Raw genomic sequence first — 19111 nt, forward strand, 5'->3', positions numbered from 1 at the left:
CCCCCCACCCCCCAAAAAAAAGATGAAGGGCAGGCAAGGCCTGGTGTCTGGGCTGGGTCTGAGACACCTGCGCGGGTGGGAGCGCTAGCGCCCAGGCACGACCCCTGCTGGTTTCGAGAGTTCGAGAACGCGAAGGAAGGAGCGGAGGGCAGCACCTGCACTGTCCGGAAAGGGCCTGCGGGCTGTTTTGTGCCCCTGTTTGCTTAAGAAGACTTGGGCCCGGAAGGATCTTCAGGCCGCCCACTGCCAAAGTGGTGTGGGGACAGGACCTTCGTGAACCTTCTTTCTGCTTGGCCGCACTTCCCGGGCGGGGCAGACGCAGGTTCATTCGCCTCCCCCCGCCCCCCCCCCCCGCCCCAACCTGGTCACAAGTGACCTCTGTCCTTCGCCCTGCGCCCCAGAAGGCGGCTGCGGGGAATCTATGGGAGGTGCGAGGGAGTCTCTCCCCCAATTAATTGAGGGAGAACAAGAGCATTATTGTCACCTCAAGAAATCGATTGCTGGTTGCCCCACCGCGTCCCCAGACAGTCATCCCCGGCATTCACTTTGAAGCTGGCCGAAGGGCGATGCCTAGAGGCAGGGACGGGATGAGAGACGAGAAGTTCACGCCAGGCAGAGGAGGCTCATTTTCTTGCATTTTCGGGTCTTTCTGCAAACCCTGGCCTCCAGCCTCACCACGGTCGCGATAAAAATGGCAAAATAGGAACCCTGACCTCCCCTCCATGAGAATTCAGCAAAGCAGAAAATTTTCTGATGCAGTATACATCCCGGACCATGTGAAACTGTGCTTTTGATTAAGTGGGTGTTTTTCTGTTTGTGTGTGTGTTTTGTTTGGTTTTGGTTTTATTTTATTTTTTGCGGGGAGGAACATCTACCAGGACTCCTGGATTTGGAGGCAGAACATCTTCTGGCTTCTCAGGTTGCGCATCTCCAGTCCCAGCTTTTAAATGTACACACGCAGTGAGAGCAGCCACAGAGAAAGACAACTACCTACGCACATTATCTTTCACCCTTTCGCTGTTAATACCTGTCACAATTCTACCTAGTTAATTGTGGTTTGAGCGCACACACCACCACCCAGAGGAGAACGTGAGTGGATCCAAGCGAGTGAGGTTACATTTACTTGTAACCCGCCTCCCTCCCTTTGCAATTTCTTTGATGATTTTTCATCAAAAGTAAGTGGCGGGGACTTAGTAGAAGCGGGGCTGCTCCTCCTAAACGTGATTCGGACCATATGCTTTCTACATTCATCCCCGCTTAGGCTTTTCTTCTCCGCACTAACTGCTAACACGTTATAGTCACCTTGAAATTTCCTCTGCTATTTTCCAATTAAAAGCTTAATAGCCCTGGAAACGGAGTTCATGTGGTGAAGTTTACCATAGCCCCTTGTTCAGGAAGGCTTTCTGCTGGGATCCCATTATGTGCTTGAATAAACCCTTTCTGCAAACAGAAATGGGACTCCGGGTTGTCAGGTGTTGGGTTACAATAGACTTTGAGGCAGGGGACATTTTACCAACATAAATACAAACCTGTTCCTATAGGGAGATGTTGTCAAATACTGGGATATGGAAAACATTCCCATCAAATATGAGAAAAGGATTATTGCGCTATATCAAATGAGTATTTAGATCTCAGCTCCCGATGTGCACTGGAGTGAAATGGGGCCCCGGCCCAAATAATGCCAGACTGTTTGAGTGGCGAAGGGATAGGATGGCTAGGTGACTGGAGGAGGAAAGGAGGTCGCCTTGGTAGTGGGAATGCCCCCCCCCCAACCTGTTTTGAGAGCTGTTCTTTTCCTTTAAAAAAAAATTCTTTACAGTTTCGCTGACCATTTGGAGAAAATTGGGAGGCAAGCGTCTATGGGGGAAAAAAAGGTCTGTGGTCCTCGCATTCCCAAGAGACCCAAAGATTTCCCCGGGAAAGTTCCCAGATTCAGTGTCATCCTGGGCCCTCCTCGTCTCTTTAGGTGAAGGGACTGGCCGGCAGTTCCCACTTCCCAGCCTCGGCCCCGCCCCGAGACGGCGCCGGTGACCTTTGTCTCCGGTCCTGAGAGCTTAGGATGTTTCCTCCAGTTGTGGTGTTTTAGGGCTTGTTTTCCTAACCGAGGTCGGGGGAAGGGTTGAGGCGGGGCGTGGGGATGAATGGGGGGTGCGGGAAGGGATGGAGAGGCTACACTGAGGGGTCTGTACTGATCCAGTCTGAGCCCAGGAGTAGCATTGTCCCGCACAGGTTTCCTGCCCACGCCCCCCCACCAGGCCAGCATCCAGCGACCCCCAGCTCCCCGACTAGTCTGAAAAGGGGGGCGGCCGAGGACTTCAAGGGACGCCGGTTCCGTTTTTAATCCTCCTCCCTTCCCCGGAATCGCCCTTCGCGCGGAGGGCTGGCCTCCGGAACGCCTGGCGACGCTTTTACTTGAATTCACAGCAAACACAGAGGGACGTGTCCCCGTTGCTGGCTTCCAAGGCAGCGCGGAGAAAAACGGCTTCCCGGAGGGGACAAGGGGCGAAGGGACGCCGTGCAGCCGAAGGCTTGGCCATTGCCGCGGACTCTTCGGATTTGATTCGTCCAGACCTCCAAGAGATGAGCTCAGCGTCCTCAAGAGCCTGCTGAACGAAGGCTCCGGGAATGCCCTCTCCGCGGCTTTGCACTGAACCGCTGTGCTAGCCTGCACCGCTGTGTCCTCCCATTTTTGCTTGTTTCTTTGTTTTCTTGCGTTGTGTGTGTGCATGCGTGTGTGTGTGTGTGTCTGTGTCTGTGTGTGTGTTTGCTTAGTCTTCCCTGCGCATTTCTAGCGGGAGGCTGCATTAGGCCAAACCGGTACTGCTAGGTTAGAGACACGCCGCTAACAGTTTGAACAAAGTTTGCTGCTGTCATCTGGTGCAAGGGCGCCCATCCACGCCTCCCCAGAGACACTGGGCGTGGGGGGAGGGGAGGAATGGCCCCATCCCTCGTACATAACTCAATCACTGAGCCTGGCGGCATTTGAACTGGCTGACTCCAGACCTCCCTTTGATGGTACAATGACTGTTGGGCAGACCAGAGTGGAGATCATCACATCCGGCAACTTGTGGGGTGCTAACGTGGCCCCTCCGTCCGCTGTCTGAAAGTTAGACCCCGCACGTAAGCAGATCCTCCCCAGGAGCAATTCCTGGCTTTTCAGGACTGAAACTTTCCCCCCTAAAATAATAATAAATTATTATTATTATTATTATTAAAACATGGGGAGGAGGGTAGAGAAATAAGCTCAACGACAGAGTCGGCACCCTTTTACCCTTTGAAATAGCCTGCAAAATGGATTGTCATCCTTGGGCCAGCGGGTTTTCATAAACATACATTTTATTCTGCAGCAGCACAAGAAAAAAAAAATATTGCAAAGGAAATCAAGAAAGCCAAAATTTCCCGAACCAACTGCACCGCGCTACCCCAGCTGCACCCGCCAGTGGCCGCAGGGCCTGGCTCGCCCCAAGTTAAAAACCCCCTCGGCTCCTGCTGGGTCCCGAGTGCACCCGCCACGCTCCGATAGGCTGCAGATCTCGCGGAGCCTTTTCGGCCGCCCAGAGTGGGGATGAAAGTGGCCCGGGGCTCGGTGCGGACAAAGCGGGCCTCCGGGGAGGGGAGGGGAACGCGGGGGAGCGGCCAGCTCACTGGCCCACGGGCACCTCCACCCGCACCCCCGCCGGGCCTCCTCTTCCCCGCCCCGCGCGCACCGCCGCGTCCCGGAGCGCCGCAGTCGGGCCGGGCGAAGGGCGCCGGGAGGTCCGGGCCGTGAGCGCCCCCGCCGGAGTGGCCCGGCTGCAGGTGGCACGGAAGGTGACGTGCAGGGACTCTGGGGGCGCGAGCGGGAAGGAAGGAGGAAGGCGTGGAGCGGGGTGGGGAGTGGGGAGCGCGAGGAGATCGGGACCCTGAGGGTGGGGGTGGCCGTGGGAGGGAGGAGGAGGGGGTGGGGGGAGGGCGGCGGAGGAGGTGCCGGGGCCGCCCGGCGCGCGCGGGAGCTGCAGACGAGCTGGCTCAGCCCGTGACCGGAGCTCCCGCCGGCGCTCTGCAGCCGCCGCGACGCCTCGGCGAGGAAGGACGCGCCAGCCGAAGCGGCCGCCGGCAGAGACGCGACGCGCGTGGACTGCGCAGCACCAGCGAGGCCGAGGGGGCGGCGTCGCGGGATCCCTGAAGACGGCCGCTGCCCCTCGCGCCGCCCCGGAGCGCACGCGGCCGCCGCGGCTGCGGGACCGAAGAGCGCGCCGCCCGGAGGCGGCCCGGGAGCGGGCCTCCCTGCCCCGCCGTCCAGCGCCCCCTGGCCCGCCGCCGCCGCCGCCGCCAGCCCGCCCGCTCTTCCTGGAGTCCGGGGCATGAACGGCTACGGCTCCCCCTACCTGTACATGGGCGGCCCGGTGTCGCAGCCGCCGCGGGCGCCCCTGCAGCGCACGCCCAAGTGCGCGCGCTGCCGCAACCACGGCGTGCTGTCCTGGCTCAAGGGTCACAAGCGCTACTGCCGCTTCAAGGACTGCACCTGCGAGAAGTGCATCCTCATCATCGAGCGGCAGCGGGTCATGGCGGCGCAGGTGGCGCTGCGCAGGCAGCAGGCCAACGAGAGCCTCGAGAGCCTCATCCCGGACTCCCTGCGCGCCCTGCCGGGACCCCCGCCGCCGCCGGGGGACGCCGCCGCCGCCGCCCCGCAGCCGCCGCCGCCCTCGCAGCCTTCGCAGCCGCCGCCGCGCCCCGCGGCCGAGTTGGCTGCGGCCGCCGCGCTGCGCTGGGCCGCCGAGCCCCAGCCCGCGGCGTTGCAGGCGCCGCTCGCCAAGCCAGGTAAGAGCGCGTGCCGCGCGGGGGCCGGGCGCGGCGCGGCGGCGGGAACATCCGAGGGCCGCCGCGGTTCGGCCGGGGAGGCCCCGACGCAGGCGTTCCGGCCTTCGCGCCGAGGTCGCGCCAAGCCGGTTCCGACGCTCCCGGCGCGGGCCGGCTTTCAGCCCCGACCCGTGGCGGGTGGAACCTGGGCACCGGCCGGACAGGCGCCGCGGGCGCGCCAAACGGCGGCACCGTGCATCCGGCTCGCCACGTGCCTTCCCGGGGTAAAAAGGGGAACGTGGGCTGCTTCAGCCGGTAAAGAGGTCGAAACGGGACCAAATTAAAAACCCACGCGGGCACGCACCCCATCGCGTGGCCGGGCTTTTCTGGCTGCGGGCTTAGGGGCCTTGCCTTGGGAGGTCGGGACAGGTAGGTGCAGGTAACTAACTAGTCGGGCCAAGGCTTGGCTGAGTCCGAGCTGGGCTTGCTTCTCGGACCCCAAGGAATGGGACCGAACTCGAAGCCTTTCTCGTAGCGCACGGTGCCTTCCAGCTTCTTGCAGTTTGTTGAAGGAAGCCCCGTTTACAAGCTAGTTAAAAAGAGCCGGAAACGTTCCTGGATTAGCAGCGGGGACCCAGAATCTGGCGCACCCAGCTTTTGCAGAGCTGCTCAGGTCCTTTAAACACCGTCCCTCAGGCCGCCCTCAGCTGTGTCTCGGAACCTGACCTAGAGTGGAGAAGGACGCCTCTGCCCAGCCCTTTCCCGGGTTCTGGGCCCCAAGCTGCTAAGGCGCGGATTTGGAGCAAAGCGTCTCCCACCTCCCCTTTACTCTCTTCCTTGCGGTGCTGTGGTGAGGATGGGTCAACCCCAGCCCCGGCATATTCCCCCACCCCACCTCCCCGCTTCGTTTCCTTCCTCCAGGCCTGCACACCTCAGCTGGGTCTCTGCTCCTGGAGAATCTCACCTGGCTCTCCTGCGAGGCCCAAGTGCTGCTTTGATTTTAGGCTCTTCGATTTGAGTGGACATGTGTTTGCTCCCGCGGACGGGGGCAAATGTATAAAGGAAAACAGCCCGCCTTCCCAGGAAGGGTAGTAGGGTATGCTGGACTTTGCAGAGGGAAGGCCCTGGAAGGCCCAGCGCCCTCCTGTAGGGAGAACTGATCGAGCTCCTGACTACAGCAGCCCCACAAAAGACATTACCCCTTGCTTCTGGAGACAGGCTTTCTGGAGCCCTGGACTGCTGGGCGGAGCTGGGGAAATAGAGACTCACTGGGTTTGGGGTGAGTTGGTGGGCAGCCTGGCTGCCCCGTTGCTCAGTTACGCTCTGCAGGCCTGAAGCTCTGAGAACATGTTATGTGAAGAGTAAGACTGGGCGTTTTATGGACAGAGGACAGTTTGATGAACTTGGATTTTGCGGACGTCTAATCCAAAGTAGGGTAGACGTCTATCTCTGAGTCATGAGCCCCCCGCCCCCCCTCCTGTGCCCTGTCTTGATTTTGTCCCTTCCGTTCTCTTTGTATTTATAGATTTGCCACAGAGGAAGGGGAGGTGGGGAGAAAGATTCTTTCTGCTTTTCTCCTTTAAGTTAGGACAAGTTAGTTAGAGTAACGAGGAGAGTTTTGTCTCCATTCTAGAAGCTGGCCCATGCCAATGGCTTTCCTTAACCTTTCAGTTTCCAGTTTCTCTGTCTTCATTGCCCCAGCACCAGAGCAGGAGTTGGGGTTTCTGTCGTGGGGGTGGGGGTGGCATTTGGCAGTGGCCATCTGCCCAGCAGCACCCCATGGGCACTGGCTTCTGGTATCTTCCTCTAAGAGATTCTTTCACATTCTGTGCTCTTCACACCATCCTTTGGGATAGCCAAAGTTCAAGGTCTCTAAAGAGTCCCCAAACCAAAACAGCAGGGGGAGGAGGGGGAGTGCCCAGCGGCCAGAAGGGGGGAGGGCGGGCAGGGTAGCAGCTGCGGCAGTGTGCTTTGGGGGAATAAAAGAAGAAGACAGATTTCAACTGGACAAACCAGACCTGGTGCTCTCTCTTACTCCCTTACTCCATACCAATTATTCTGGGATAGCCTGAGCCTTCCAAAAAGAAAACAAGTAATTGAAAAGGAGACTAGGGTTTACCACAAGGAGAGGTATGAGGTGGGGTCCCCCCATCAGGGACCAAAAACTCAGTATCCCCCTGGTCACACTACATACCTGGCATGTTCATTTATACAACTTTTGTTCTCTTTTCTTTCAATTGGTTCAACCCCCTAATTCCATTCTGAAAAAAAAAAAAAAAAAAAAAAAGCCAACCACCAATCCAGTGTTGGGAGGAGGCAGGAAAAGAACAGATAATTATTTCCCATTAGGAAGGCTTGCACACGAGAGGCTCAGTTCTGTGCAGTGCTTTATCTGGAGAAAGCCTCTTTGGGGTTTAAGTTAGGGAAAACTGTCTAGATGTGATTAGCGGTGGCTGTATTATACCTTTTTGCAATTGTTCTTGTACTGTTTGTATGTAACGTGCCGTGCGCATTGAGAAGCTTATCAGACCCTCCCGGACAAGTAGCTCCCTATGTTTAGAGAGGTAGGTGAAGGCCTATGGGAATAGTACGTCCACGTGTCCACACGGGCAATAAGTTCACAGACCATTAGGAATGTAAATATCCACTGACACAGTACCGAGATCTGTTTCTTTGTGCTGTCTCTGTCAAAAATGGGGTTCTTTTTGCAAAGGGCCTCTTTAGTGCATAGCTATGGAGACATGCTTTTTTGTTGTTGGGTACAAACACAAGCACACAGAGGCAGGAGTCTTTCCAGAAATCCTTGAGAAAAGCAATGGCTCGATGGGGGGTGGGTGGGAAGAGAAGGGTACGTTTTCTGGACACCCGCTGGAGAAAACCCACGTTGTTAGGGCAGTGACACGTTAACCCCCTCAGTTTTGTTGCTGAAAGAAATCTCTTTCTCAAAATCCTGCATCAAATTCTTAAAAGGAATAGGGGTTATTTTACCTAACGGTGTAGTACGCGGTGTATCCCTTTCAATGTGGTTATGGTTTTAAGGAGAATTTTCATACCCTAACGTTGCTACTTCCAGTTACAGATTGAGGTATTCTTTTTTCCTCCCTTGCTGCTTGATTATCGTCTATGGCTGGCCTGACACCATTAGATTTTGATTGAGCCCAAAATTCTAAATAAGGCTTCTTTATACCATCAACTTGCTTGTTCTCCTAAATCCCCTCCTCCCTCTCTCCCCTCCCCCCATGAAAATATCCTAGGAAGCGTAAACATCTTTCAGCTCCCAGTGTTTCTGAGTCAGCAGCTTTAACCAGCCAAGCCAGCCTTTCAGGACGTGGGCTCAAGAGCTGAGGAAAGTTAAGGGTCAGGACCAAGGTGAGGAGCTAAAGTTACATTCCTGAGTTCCATCCCTCCCCCCCCCAGCTCTCCCCCCTCCTTCCAGAGTGACCTGGGGCTCCTGCGGCTGTGCAAGGAAAGACCTGTGGTCACAGATTCTTCCTCCAGTTATCTACAAAATAAATCCGCACACAACGTTCTTTAAAATTAAAGGAAAAAGAAATAAACAAAAAACCAGTATATTTAGTTAGGAAAGGAGGAAAAGGATCAAATAGGAAAGTAGGAGCTCCTTTCCCAGGGGTTTCTCCTGAAAAGGAGCAAAGAGACTTAACAGGGAAAGAACTAAGGAGATTTTGGAAAACTGCCTTTATTTAATTTTACCTCCTGCTGGGCACCTCCTAGCAACTTAATGCCGGCTCTGAGCTGTTCTGCCCTCAGCTTGATTGGGTCCTGTCCAGTCCGCTTCCTAATTTTTAATTTTACTTTAATTTTTTTTTTTTTTAAAGAGACAGACGCACCTGCAAGTATAAATGATGGTTACCGGATCACTGGTCCGGGCCAGGATGGGGAACCCTGGTGACCACAGGCTAGAAGCCAACGAAACAAGCGGGAAAGACTTCACAGTCATTCATGAAGTGTTACTGTGAATTTTTAAAAACGGGGTCTGGTTATTTAAGAGGGCCAGACGGGGGGCGAGGAACCTGACTCACACGCAGGTAGCGCTTTGAAACACAAAACCCAGCCGCCTGCCCAGGGGTCTCGTCCAAACCCTCACCCCGGGGCTGGGCACGCTGGGCACTCGGGACCCCGCGGGCTCTCCTCTCCGAGGGCGGCGGTGCGGGAAGTCTGGGGAAGGCGTGTGCGCGGCGGCCCTGGGCCGCGGTCCCCTTGCACCCGGTCCCGGGGATGGGGGGGGTGTCCGCGGCCGGCTCTCCCCCCCCCGCACTCCCCCCCCTGCGGCCCCCGTGCGCCCTCCCCGCTCCGCTGCGGGGGCTGCAGCGCCCTCCCTGCGGCCTTCCCGGCTCCGGCGGTGGCCACGTGTAGCACGGAAGTGTGCAAACAGGCAGAAGAACAAACCAACCAAAAATAGGATGTCACAGACTGCACCGGGCATGTTTCGCATAAGAAGCCCTTGGTTATTCTATCTCAAGTTCAAATCTCACCGGGCGCCCTGCAGTTTTGTCTGGCGGCCCTAGGCCGGGGCCGTGTCCACGCGGGTCACGCACTCCGGGTGGGGGTCGCTCCTGCGCGCCCGCCAGCTTCTTGGTCGCGTCCGTCTGGTGGCGCTGAGGACGGGGTCGGCCCGGACCGATCCCCCCACCCCCACCCCGCACACGCCTCCGGGTTATAAATCTGGCCGATAGCCGCGCTCTCGACTTACACAACCAACTTTTCTTTTCCCTGATGGATGAACTCCCGGGTTTAAAAGATTACAGTAATCACAGGAGGACAGTGTAAATCGAATCTGATAGCAATAACTTTCGGGGAAGGTCAGGCTCAAGTGAAATGTTACCAAGCAACAGGCATTTTGTTTGCAAAATACAATCAAAGAGCATTGATGAGAAATTCTTTGCTGCAGCCAGTCAGCACTTTCTGCTAACAGCTTTACAGAGAGAAAGTGAGTAAATCTTCATAAATCAACATCCCTGGAGGACTTGGAGCCTCTTTCTGGGACTGTTGCACTTCCTGGGAGGGAGGAACTGGGAGCTCAGTAAAAATCTATTTGCCTCCCTGCCTGCCTCCCTTTCTCCTCCCTTCCTCTCATCCGCCCCTCTGGCTTTACTCCGTTCTGTGGCTTTTTAACCTGTTCTGGCGTCTCCGGTCCCTGGATCTCCAGGTCCAGCCCCCCACCCCCCCACCCCGGGGCCCTGGTGGGGCCCTGGGCCTGGAGCTGGGGTATGGGGGTGCTCAAGGCACAGATCAAGGCCTGAGTAGCAACAGCTGTTGGTCACTGGTCGGCTCCTGTCTGAGCTCTGCAGACTTCTGTTCTCCAAGGAAACTAAGGGCAACAGAAAACAAAACTATGTATAGTCCCCCCCATTTTATTTTATAATTAAAATACTGTAAAAATAAGCACAATCAACTGCTGAATCACAGTATTACGGAAAACTGAACATGCAGAAGGTCAGCCCTTTACTGACTCTCTCACCTCTTTTTTTCATTGCAGTGACTATGCAGGCATACATTTTACGAAGCTGGGATTGGTATTCTGCCTTCCCCCCTCACCGCCGATTACTTTGACTAGTTCAGGGGTGAATATTTGTGGCAAGCATTGCCTCTCCGGGTGAATATTTACAACAGTCTGAACCCCACGAATACACCATAGTCTGCCCAGCTCCCGGCCTTTGAGTTATTTGCTGCATTTCAGTGTAAGATGTGACCAACCGCACAGCTGATGGAAATTTTTACAGAAGATGAATTAGTAAACTGTAAGCCTCTCAGTGGCCGAGAGGCAGTGTTTTGATCAGCTCTGTATAATCTTACCTAATACAGTGCCTGGGCACATCGTAAGAGACTTAAGGGTTTTTGTTAAGCAGATGTATGAATGAATAGCCAGCTACATTTAAAAAAATGTTAATTTTTTGAGGGACAGAAAGGGAGAGAGAGAATCCCAAGGTGGCTTCTCCCTGTCAGCACAGAGCCCTACGCGGGGCTCGAACTCGCAAACCATAAGATCATGACCTGAGCCATCCAGGGTCCCCACTAGCTCCATTTTTATAAGTACCAAATAAACATGAAGATTTATAGGTAATTTTCTCCTGCTTCTTGAAAAGTGTTGCCGAGAAAACAAAGAGGTCACAACTAAATTTTTGCAAGACATATAAAACCCACAGTTGCAAGCCTTATTTCCTTAAGTTCTGCCCAATGTTCCCCCAAATATTGATACCAAGGAACCATCCTGTTGTTAATGAATTAAAAAGCAAAGCATGACTATTTGTATTTTTCACATGATCCCTACTCCCCCTCCCCGCCCCCACATATAAGAAAAGGAAAGATTTTCCACCTACATTCATTCCCTGCTATACCTTAGATTTTCAACCACTCAGGTTTTGGTTTTTGTTTTTTATAGTCCAGCACTTCTAGTGTGAGATAAAAATAACAGAACATGTAAAAAAAAAAAAAGGTATGTCTCCTGTTAGCATTCTGATTGGACATTGGTCTCTTCCAGAAGCCCCATTCTGCCTAGGTCCCTTCCTTCCCTGTCATTGCTGTAAGGTTTGTATGCTTGGAAAATGACCCGTCAGGGAACAATTAGAGGTGTGCTCCCCCCCAAAGCTCAAGTCAACAGAACAAAACATACAATCCATGTTTCAAAATGTATGACATGATTCCAAAAGAAAGAAAAAAAAAAAAGTCCAGTGATTTTTGCACTGGGAAACATTCTTCTCTATGCCAGTGTTTTTGTGTTTTCATTCAAGATCTGTTTTGCTTTTGTAGCTGTAATTGGATAGAATGGATAAAATCCATTGGATAATGGATTGATCCAATGGATAAAACTCCACATTGAAGTCTGAAAGTCTCTATTCTTACGTGTATTGAGCAGAATGTTTATTTCCCATATGTGATAGGCTTCCCCAAAATATTTGAAATGAACACCTAGGTTTTTTAACATGTAATTACATTTTCATATATAAAAAAAAGTCCTCTAAAGAAAGATTTTTGCAAACTGTAGTTTGAGATTGGAACTCAGTTTTGTGTGACTATTCAGTCTCTCTCCCTAGTTAAAGTCTGTAGTAAAAGAAAAAAAAAGTCTTGGAGCTATCTTAAGGCTTATGTATTTTTGAAGTTGGTAGCATTATTGTAGATGGAAAAAAAATTCCTTCTGAATTGAGTATCTACTTTTTTAAAGTACTTTAACCTGAGTAAAGGTGTGGCTAGGACAAATTCTATATCATGAAAAATATGAAATGGAAGAGCGAATAGTAAGATTTTTTTAAATACCTAGATGTTTAAAGCATTAGAAACAGCAGATTATGGGGTGTCCCGGGGGCTCAGTCGGTTGAGCCTCTGACTTCGGCTCAGGTCATGATCTCACAGCTTGTAGGTTCAGGCCCCACGTCGGGCTCTGTGCTGCCAGCTCAGGCCTGGAGCCGGCTTCGGATTCTGTGTCCCCCTCTCTCTTTGCCCCTCCCCTGCTCATGCTCTGTCCCTCTCTCAATAATAAATAAACATTGAAAAAGAAAAAAAACCCAGCAGATTGTATGACTTTCCATACGTAATTTGGAATATCAGATGAAATGGATTTCTTCCTACTTTTTGAAGATTAGCTTTGGCTTTGTGTGCCCCTATTACTAGGGGTAGACATGTTATCAGTTGGGAGTATATTCTTACTCTCCATGTTCTAGGAATGAGGGTGTCAGTTTCAAGAAGAAGAGGGTAGAGTGGGGACTATTTCCCTTTCCATTCTGTTGGTTGGCAGTGTCACATTTCTGTATCTAGAAAGGCCTTTGTGTTTTAAACCAACGTGAACATTTTTGCAAAGTTCGTTTAGGAAAAAACCTAGAGATGTAAAGAAACACCTGTTATTAAGTTGCACTTTATCACCAGCCTCGAAACTCACCCTCTGTAATTACTTGTGGAAGTCTGTGTTTATAGAGTAATTTACAACACATCTAGGTTAGGGACAGCAGTACAGCCAATACTAGACACCACAGAGCCGCAGGATTGCAGCGACTCTCCATTCTGCCCTGGAGAAACTGCTGCTGGGTCAAAGGGTGATTCTTGGCACAAAGTGAGAGTCTAGTCTTCCCTTGTCCAGTTTTTTCAACTGTTTTATTTATTTCTGAGAGAGAGAGAGACAGCATGAGCAGGGGAGGGTCAGAGAGAGAGGGAGACACAGAATCTGAAACAGGCTCCAGGCTATGAGCTGTCAGCACAGAGCCCGACGCGGGGCTCGAACCCACGAACCACGAGATCATGACCTGAGCCGAAGTCGGACGCTCAACCGACTGAGCCCCCCAGGTGCCCCTTCTCTTTTCCAGTTTGGAAACCCCAACAGCCTTGGCTGTCGATAGGAATTCTGCTCACCCAGCACACAGGTGCATGAAGGCCATAGGTGTGTCCCACACCTTGCCTCCATCAATGGCTTCTGTCTTCCCTCTGAACACGATTATGACCAGTGCTGAGCCCGATTAGTTGGAATGCCCTGAATTTCTAGATTTGATTCCTGTGACATTTTGTTAGTTTGTGTGTGTGCGACCACTGGGCGCCGAGCTGCAGAGGCTGACCGCCCAGAAACCTGAGAAGAGAGTGTGGATGAATCAGCACAATCCTCCCCCCACTGGCTGCGAAGGAGCTGGGGGCAAGAGCGGGCTGTTCCCGGCTAGCAGGGGGACAGGTGGCACCGGAAAATAAGGAAGGGACTTTTGCACTCTGGGGGTTCACAGTTGGCGAACGAGCTGGCACCCATGTAAGATGTCATGGTGGCCTCTTCTGCAGAACAGGAAAATAGGTAAGAAAGTGGAATTTTGTATTGTCAGCTTTATGGTCCTGTCCTCCAGTATCTAGTACATTGGGGTAAAAAAAATACGACGTTGTCATAACGGCAGAAGGGTCAGATGAACCAGAACATCCTTCGCTAGCTCTCCTGTGGCTGAACGTCGGCTCCTTGACTCACTTTCTTCCGGAGCCTGAAGAAAGAGTGAATTCTGTGGAATTCTGTGTTCTGTGGAAGAGTGAATTTGGTGATAGACCTCAAAACACTTCCCACAGATGTTTTCAGCGTTTGCAACTCATCCAGGATGGAAAAGATGATCTATTTTTATTTTATATCTTTTTAAGTAAATTCTACCCTCCACGTGGGGCTTGAACACACTACCTAGAGATTGAGGGTCACATGCTCTGTGGACTGAGCGAGCAAGATGTCCTGAGAAAAAGGATCATTTATAATAGGAAGCCTGGGGCGTCTGGGGGGCTCAGTCGGTTGAGCGCCCAACTCTTGCTTTCAGCTCAGGTCATGATCACAGGTTTGTGAGATCGAGCCGCATGTTGGGCTTGGAGCTGAGCCTGGAGCCTGCTTGGGATTCTCTCTCCCTCCCTCTGCCCCTCTCCCCTGCTTGTGTGTGCTCTCTCTCTAAAACTGAAAAAAAAAAAAGTCAAAAATTTTAAATAAGAAGGCATTTTTAGGTTCGCTCATCAATTGCTGAGTTTTGAGCTTTCTAGCTGTACTAATACGCCTTTGATTTCCAGTTGTTTCTCTTGCTTTAAAAAAAAATCTCACCATTTGGGGCACCTGGATGGCTCAGTTGGTTAAGCATCCAACTTCGGCTCAGGTAATGATCTCGAGGTTCATGGGTTCGAGCCCCACATCGGGCTCTGTGCTGACAGCTTAGAGCCTGGAGCTGCTTCAGATTCTGTGTGTGTCTATCTCTCTGCCCCTCTCCTGCTTGTACTCTGTCTTTCTCTGTCTGTCAGAAGTGAATAAATGTTAAAAAATTAAAAAAAAAAAAAACCCTCACCATCTCCTATACTGCCCTGATACTATGCGTCTACTTCTTTCTCTCTCTCTTTTTTTTTTATTGTGGTAAAATACACATAATATGAGATTTAACTCTACCTTTTCTAGGGGTACAACGTAGTGACATTAAGTGCATTCAGTGTTGTGCAACCACCAGTACTGTCCATTTCCAGAACTTTCTCATCATTTGAAATTGAAACCCTGTACCTATTAAACAATATGGCCCCATTCCCTGCTTCCCCCCTGGCCCTGGTAACTATTATTCTACTTTATTTAAAAATTTTTAAAAAAATGTTTATTTATTTTTGAGAGGGGGGGGAGGGAGGAGGGGCAGAGAGAGAGGGAGACACAGAACCTGAAACAGGCTCCAGGCTCTGAGCTGTCAGCACAGAGCCCAACAGGAGGCTTGAACTCATGAGAGCCGTGAGATCATGACCTGAGCAAAAGATGGACACGTAACCGACTGAGCCACCCAGGTGCCCTCATTCTACTTTTTATCTCTATGAATTTGTCTATTCCAGGTACCTCATATTAGTGGAATCAGAGAATATTTGTCCTTTTGTGACAGACTTACTTTACTTAGCATATTTCCATGGTTCATGCCCTTGGTAGCATGTGTCAGAATTACATTTTGAGGCTGAATAATACTGCATCGTATGTATACACCACATGTTCTTTATCCATGCATCCATCCGTGGACATTTGGACTCCTTCCACCTTTTGGCCACGGCAGATAATGCTACTATGAATGTGTGTGTACACTGTGTATCACATTTGATACTGAGCAAGTCCTGTCTGGCTGTGTTTACTTTTCTTCCTGCACATGCATTTTATTCGCTCAACTAGATAATAAGTGCCTCCAGTCAGGGACAGGTCTTATACTTCCTGGTAGTTTTCACTCCCTTTTCTCTACTTCCCTCAGTGTCTTGCATATTACAGGGATACAAATACTTGATACTGATAATAATAGGTAAGGAAAGCTAAATTAAAAACCCTGTTTAGAGACACACAGTATTTAAAACATCATTTTATACTTAACTGGGGAGTGTAATTGACTTGTTTTCCTAAGCTCCATGGGGCAGGGCCCCAAGTCCAATGGTGTGTTCAGGCCAGTGCTGAGCTAACGTATTGTCCCTGTCTGCTCATTTTCAAGAATTTAATAATAAGAGTAACTGCCAAGAGGCAGGCGAATCTCTAGAAGCTTTTTTGTCCTTGTTTTTCTCTTTTGGATCAAAAACAAATATCACGTTAACTCAGGAGATGACACGTAGTTCCTCCGCCCTGGGGAATATGTTGCTGAGGGAATATGTCAAATTCCTCTTGCAAAGATGCGTCTTCTCCCAGTCCCAGAGCTGTCCTCCAGAGCAAAGCTGGCTTCCCAGCGTGGGCTGCAGATGATCCCCACATACAAACCTCACATTCTTAGAAAAAGCAGTGGTTTACTTAAAATGCAAATTTGGGATAAGTGGATTTGTATCAGATCAGTCACAGGACTGAAAGTTGTCCTGACACAGTTTAAGCATATTTGATAATGTATTCATTGATGCTTGGCGGCATAGTTCTGATTGCTCTGTGAAGAACACACCTTTTGTTTTTCCATTATGCTCGAGGTAAATCCCATATTGGAAGAATGTTCATAAATGGCCCTTTGTCTAAGGCTTTTAAAATAAACAACGACGATTAGAAGGAGATAGATTTTTTGACAGGGCCGTGATGAAATTTCACCAGCTGGCTTTCTGAATATAATCAGGTGTGCCCACAGAGAAGATGACAGTGGGGCTGTAGAAAACACAGGCACAGCAATTGTTTACAACCTGACAACTGGGTCATTAATAATTTTCATCTTTAGGTCAGTTACATTGGCTTGGATTAGAGACGGCCAGTAAATGTTTTCGAAGGGATAAAAATCTACTTGCATATAGCGTGCTAACAAAGAATATGTTCTTTTATTATAGAGGTCTGCGGGCACTTCCCACTGCAAGCAAACAAGTCTGACCTATTCCTTTCTGCCTGTGTAGCACTGGAATCCTAGCCCTTTGAGGGGTAGTGTCTTAAGTCAAAACGTTAAAATTGCAGCTGGTTTAAGCTCACAGCAAATCGCTCCTTTATACGGGAAGCTTTTTTCTTCCCTTTTAATATAATTCAAGAAGGCGTCTTGAAATCCTTTCCATAAACCTTACTAATCAAACAGTTTGGTGAAACATTTTTACCTCTTGCAGGTAACTCCGCGGTCCCGGAGTTATGGGCGCGTTGTTTCATTGATGGGTCACGCCCCCTGCGCAGTTTGACAAAGCTCCCCAGCCCTTTCCTTCTTCCTGGCATGCAACCTGCCCCACCGTCCAGAATTCACAGCTGGTCTTGCTTTGCCTCTAGTGCATGTCTGTCACTCCCTCTAATGGCTTTTTAATAATGGTTTCAATGTATCGTGGCTCTTTTCTTTCACTCTGGAAATTATATTGACTGATTATTCTACATGGTGACCTGATGAAATATACAACCAGTTCACAAGACACACTGAACACAAAATCTGCCTATGGGAAATGGGTTGAACATATTAAAACTCCCTCCTGGGGACAGAGGGGTCATGCGCCAGCCGATGATGCCCCTAGATGACACCAGCCGCCTCATTTGCAGGAAAGTAGCCGGAAGACAAACCGGAGCTCATTTTCCTATCTTTCCCTGTGCTGTTTTTATGCCTAGAACTACAGAGGGTCCCTACTTGGGTGGTCACTGGTATGACAGCTACACCTTTGGTGGTTGTAGGATCCCATCTCTGTTCTGTGTTTAAGGCCAGGCCTCTGTGCACATTATCAGGCTGAGAAATCGCTCCAATTTCTAGATTTTTATTTAGTCTTTTTTTTTCTTTCCTTTTTTCCATTTGCCAATCAGGCGGTTTGGATTTTCCTTAGAAGGATTTCTGTACAGGAGAGTCTGGCTGGCTCGGTCACAGAGCACGTGACTCTTGATCTCAAGGTCATGAGTTCAAGCCTTTTTTAGGAAGGAAGGAAGCAAGCGAGCAGACAGGCAGGCTCTAAGCCGTTAGCACCCCACCGAGTTGGGTTTCCTTCCAGAAAGCCTGCGCGGGGCGCTCTCCTGAGCACGGCTGCTCCTCCCCGTCCACACCCGGAAGGGATTAATCCAGCTCTTCTCTGCCTTTCAGATCTGACCGAAGAGCGACTGGGGGACAGCGGCGCGGCTGAGAGCACAGAGACCTTCAGCGACAAGGACGCCGACCAGAGGAGCTCCCCGGACGTGGCCAAGAGTAAGGGCTGCTTCACCCCGGAGAGCCCCGAGATCGTAGCGGTGGACGAGGGGGGCTACGCGGTTCAGAAAAACGGCGGCCACGCCGAGAGCCGCCCCGACAGCCCCAAGTTCCACGCGGAGCAGAACCACCTGCTGATCGAGGGCCCCTCGGGGACCGTGACCTTGCCCTTCAGCCTGAAAGCCAACAGGCCGCCCCTGGAAGTGTTAAAAAAAATATTCCCCAACCAGAAGCCGACGGTGCTGGAGCTGATCCTGAAGGGCTGCGGCGGCGACCTGGTGGGCGCCGTGGAGGTGCTGCTGTCCAGCCGCTCGTCCGCCTGCGCCGCCGACAGAACTGCGGCCGAGCCCGACGCGCTGGTGCTGCCCCCCGGCGGCCACCTCTTCGAACACAGCCTGAGCTCCTACCCCATCTCCTCCTCCAAGTGGTCGGTGGGCTCGGCCTTCAGGGTCCCCGACACGCTGAGGTTTTCGGCCGACTCTAGTAACGTTGTCCCCAACCCCCTGGCGGTGCCCCTGCAGCACCCCTTCCCCCAGCCGCCCCGGTACCCGCTGATGCTGAGGAACACCTTGGCCAGGAACCAGTCGAGCCCCTTTTTGCCCAGCGACGTCACCCTGTGGAACACGATGACGCTGCAGCAGCAGTACCAGCTGAGGCCCCAGTACGTGGGCCCCTTCCCCGCCAGCTCCGCCGGCGTCTTCCGGAGCTCGCCCGTGCTCCCCGCGCGCGCCCCCGAGGACCCCCGCGTCCCCATCCCCGACGACGCCTGCCCCATGGTGGCCAAGCAGGCCGTCTACGCCGAGGAGGACTACGACGAGCGGTCCGACTCCTCGGACTCCAGAATACTCAACACATCCTCTTAAACGGCCTGCCTGCCCGGTGGGGACCAGGTGACGTTTTCTGTGCATCTGACCCCTCCCTCCCTCCCATGCCCCACCCCCACCCCAGGAGAGGTCATATCCCGTGTATACTCCCTTTCCTTCTGTTTCACAAAGTAACTGTGCTTGATTCTATACCTTGGCAATAAAAAAACATAACTTATTTTAATTTCTTGCACTTCATTGGAAAATGCCAAATAGCTCTACTCTGTGGCTTTAGTGCTCAATGTGTATTGTAAAAGAGAGTCTGATGCTAAGAATAGTCTTGGGGAAAGCCGGGTCCACCCGAAGATGTATTTGGGGATGTAAAGCTGAAGGTCAGCCTTGTCCCTAAACTCAACCCGGAATGTCCGATTAAATAGTATACTTGAATGCAGTTTTGTAAACGAGGAGGTTCCTCAGGAT

At 51.7% G+C, this 19111-nt stretch overlaps 1 protein-coding gene across 1 annotated transcript; it reads left to right on the forward strand.

The window, feature by feature from the left end:
- Positions 1 to 4343: 4343 nt before the first annotated feature.
- DMRT3 (doublesex and mab-3 related transcription factor 3) lies at positions 4344 to 18691 on the forward strand. The gene is made up of 2 exons (XM_039230803.1): positions 4344 to 4800; positions 17727 to 18691. The coding sequence occupies exons 1-2, from the start codon at positions 4344 to 4346 to the stop codon at positions 18689 to 18691; spliced, it is 1422 nt and encodes a 473-aa protein (XP_039086734.1).
- Positions 18692 to 19111: the final 420 nt, after the last annotated feature.

This window comes from Hyaena hyaena, unplaced genomic scaffold (genome assembly GCF_003009895.1).
Source record: "Hyaena hyaena isolate Hyena2069 unplaced genomic scaffold, ASM300989v1 scaffold_51, whole genome shotgun sequence".
NCBI lineage: Eukaryota > Metazoa > Chordata > Mammalia > Carnivora > Hyaenidae > Hyaena > Hyaena hyaena.

Coding starts and splice junctions, on each gene's coding strand:
- DMRT3 (XM_039230803.1), top strand. CDS start 4,344: ATGAACGGCTACGGCTCCCCCTACCTGTACATGGGCGGCCCGGTGTCG. Junction 4,801..17,726: donor GGCGCCGCTCGCCAAGCCAG/GTAAGAGCGCGT, acceptor TCTGCCTTTCAG/ATCTGACCGAAGAGCGACTG.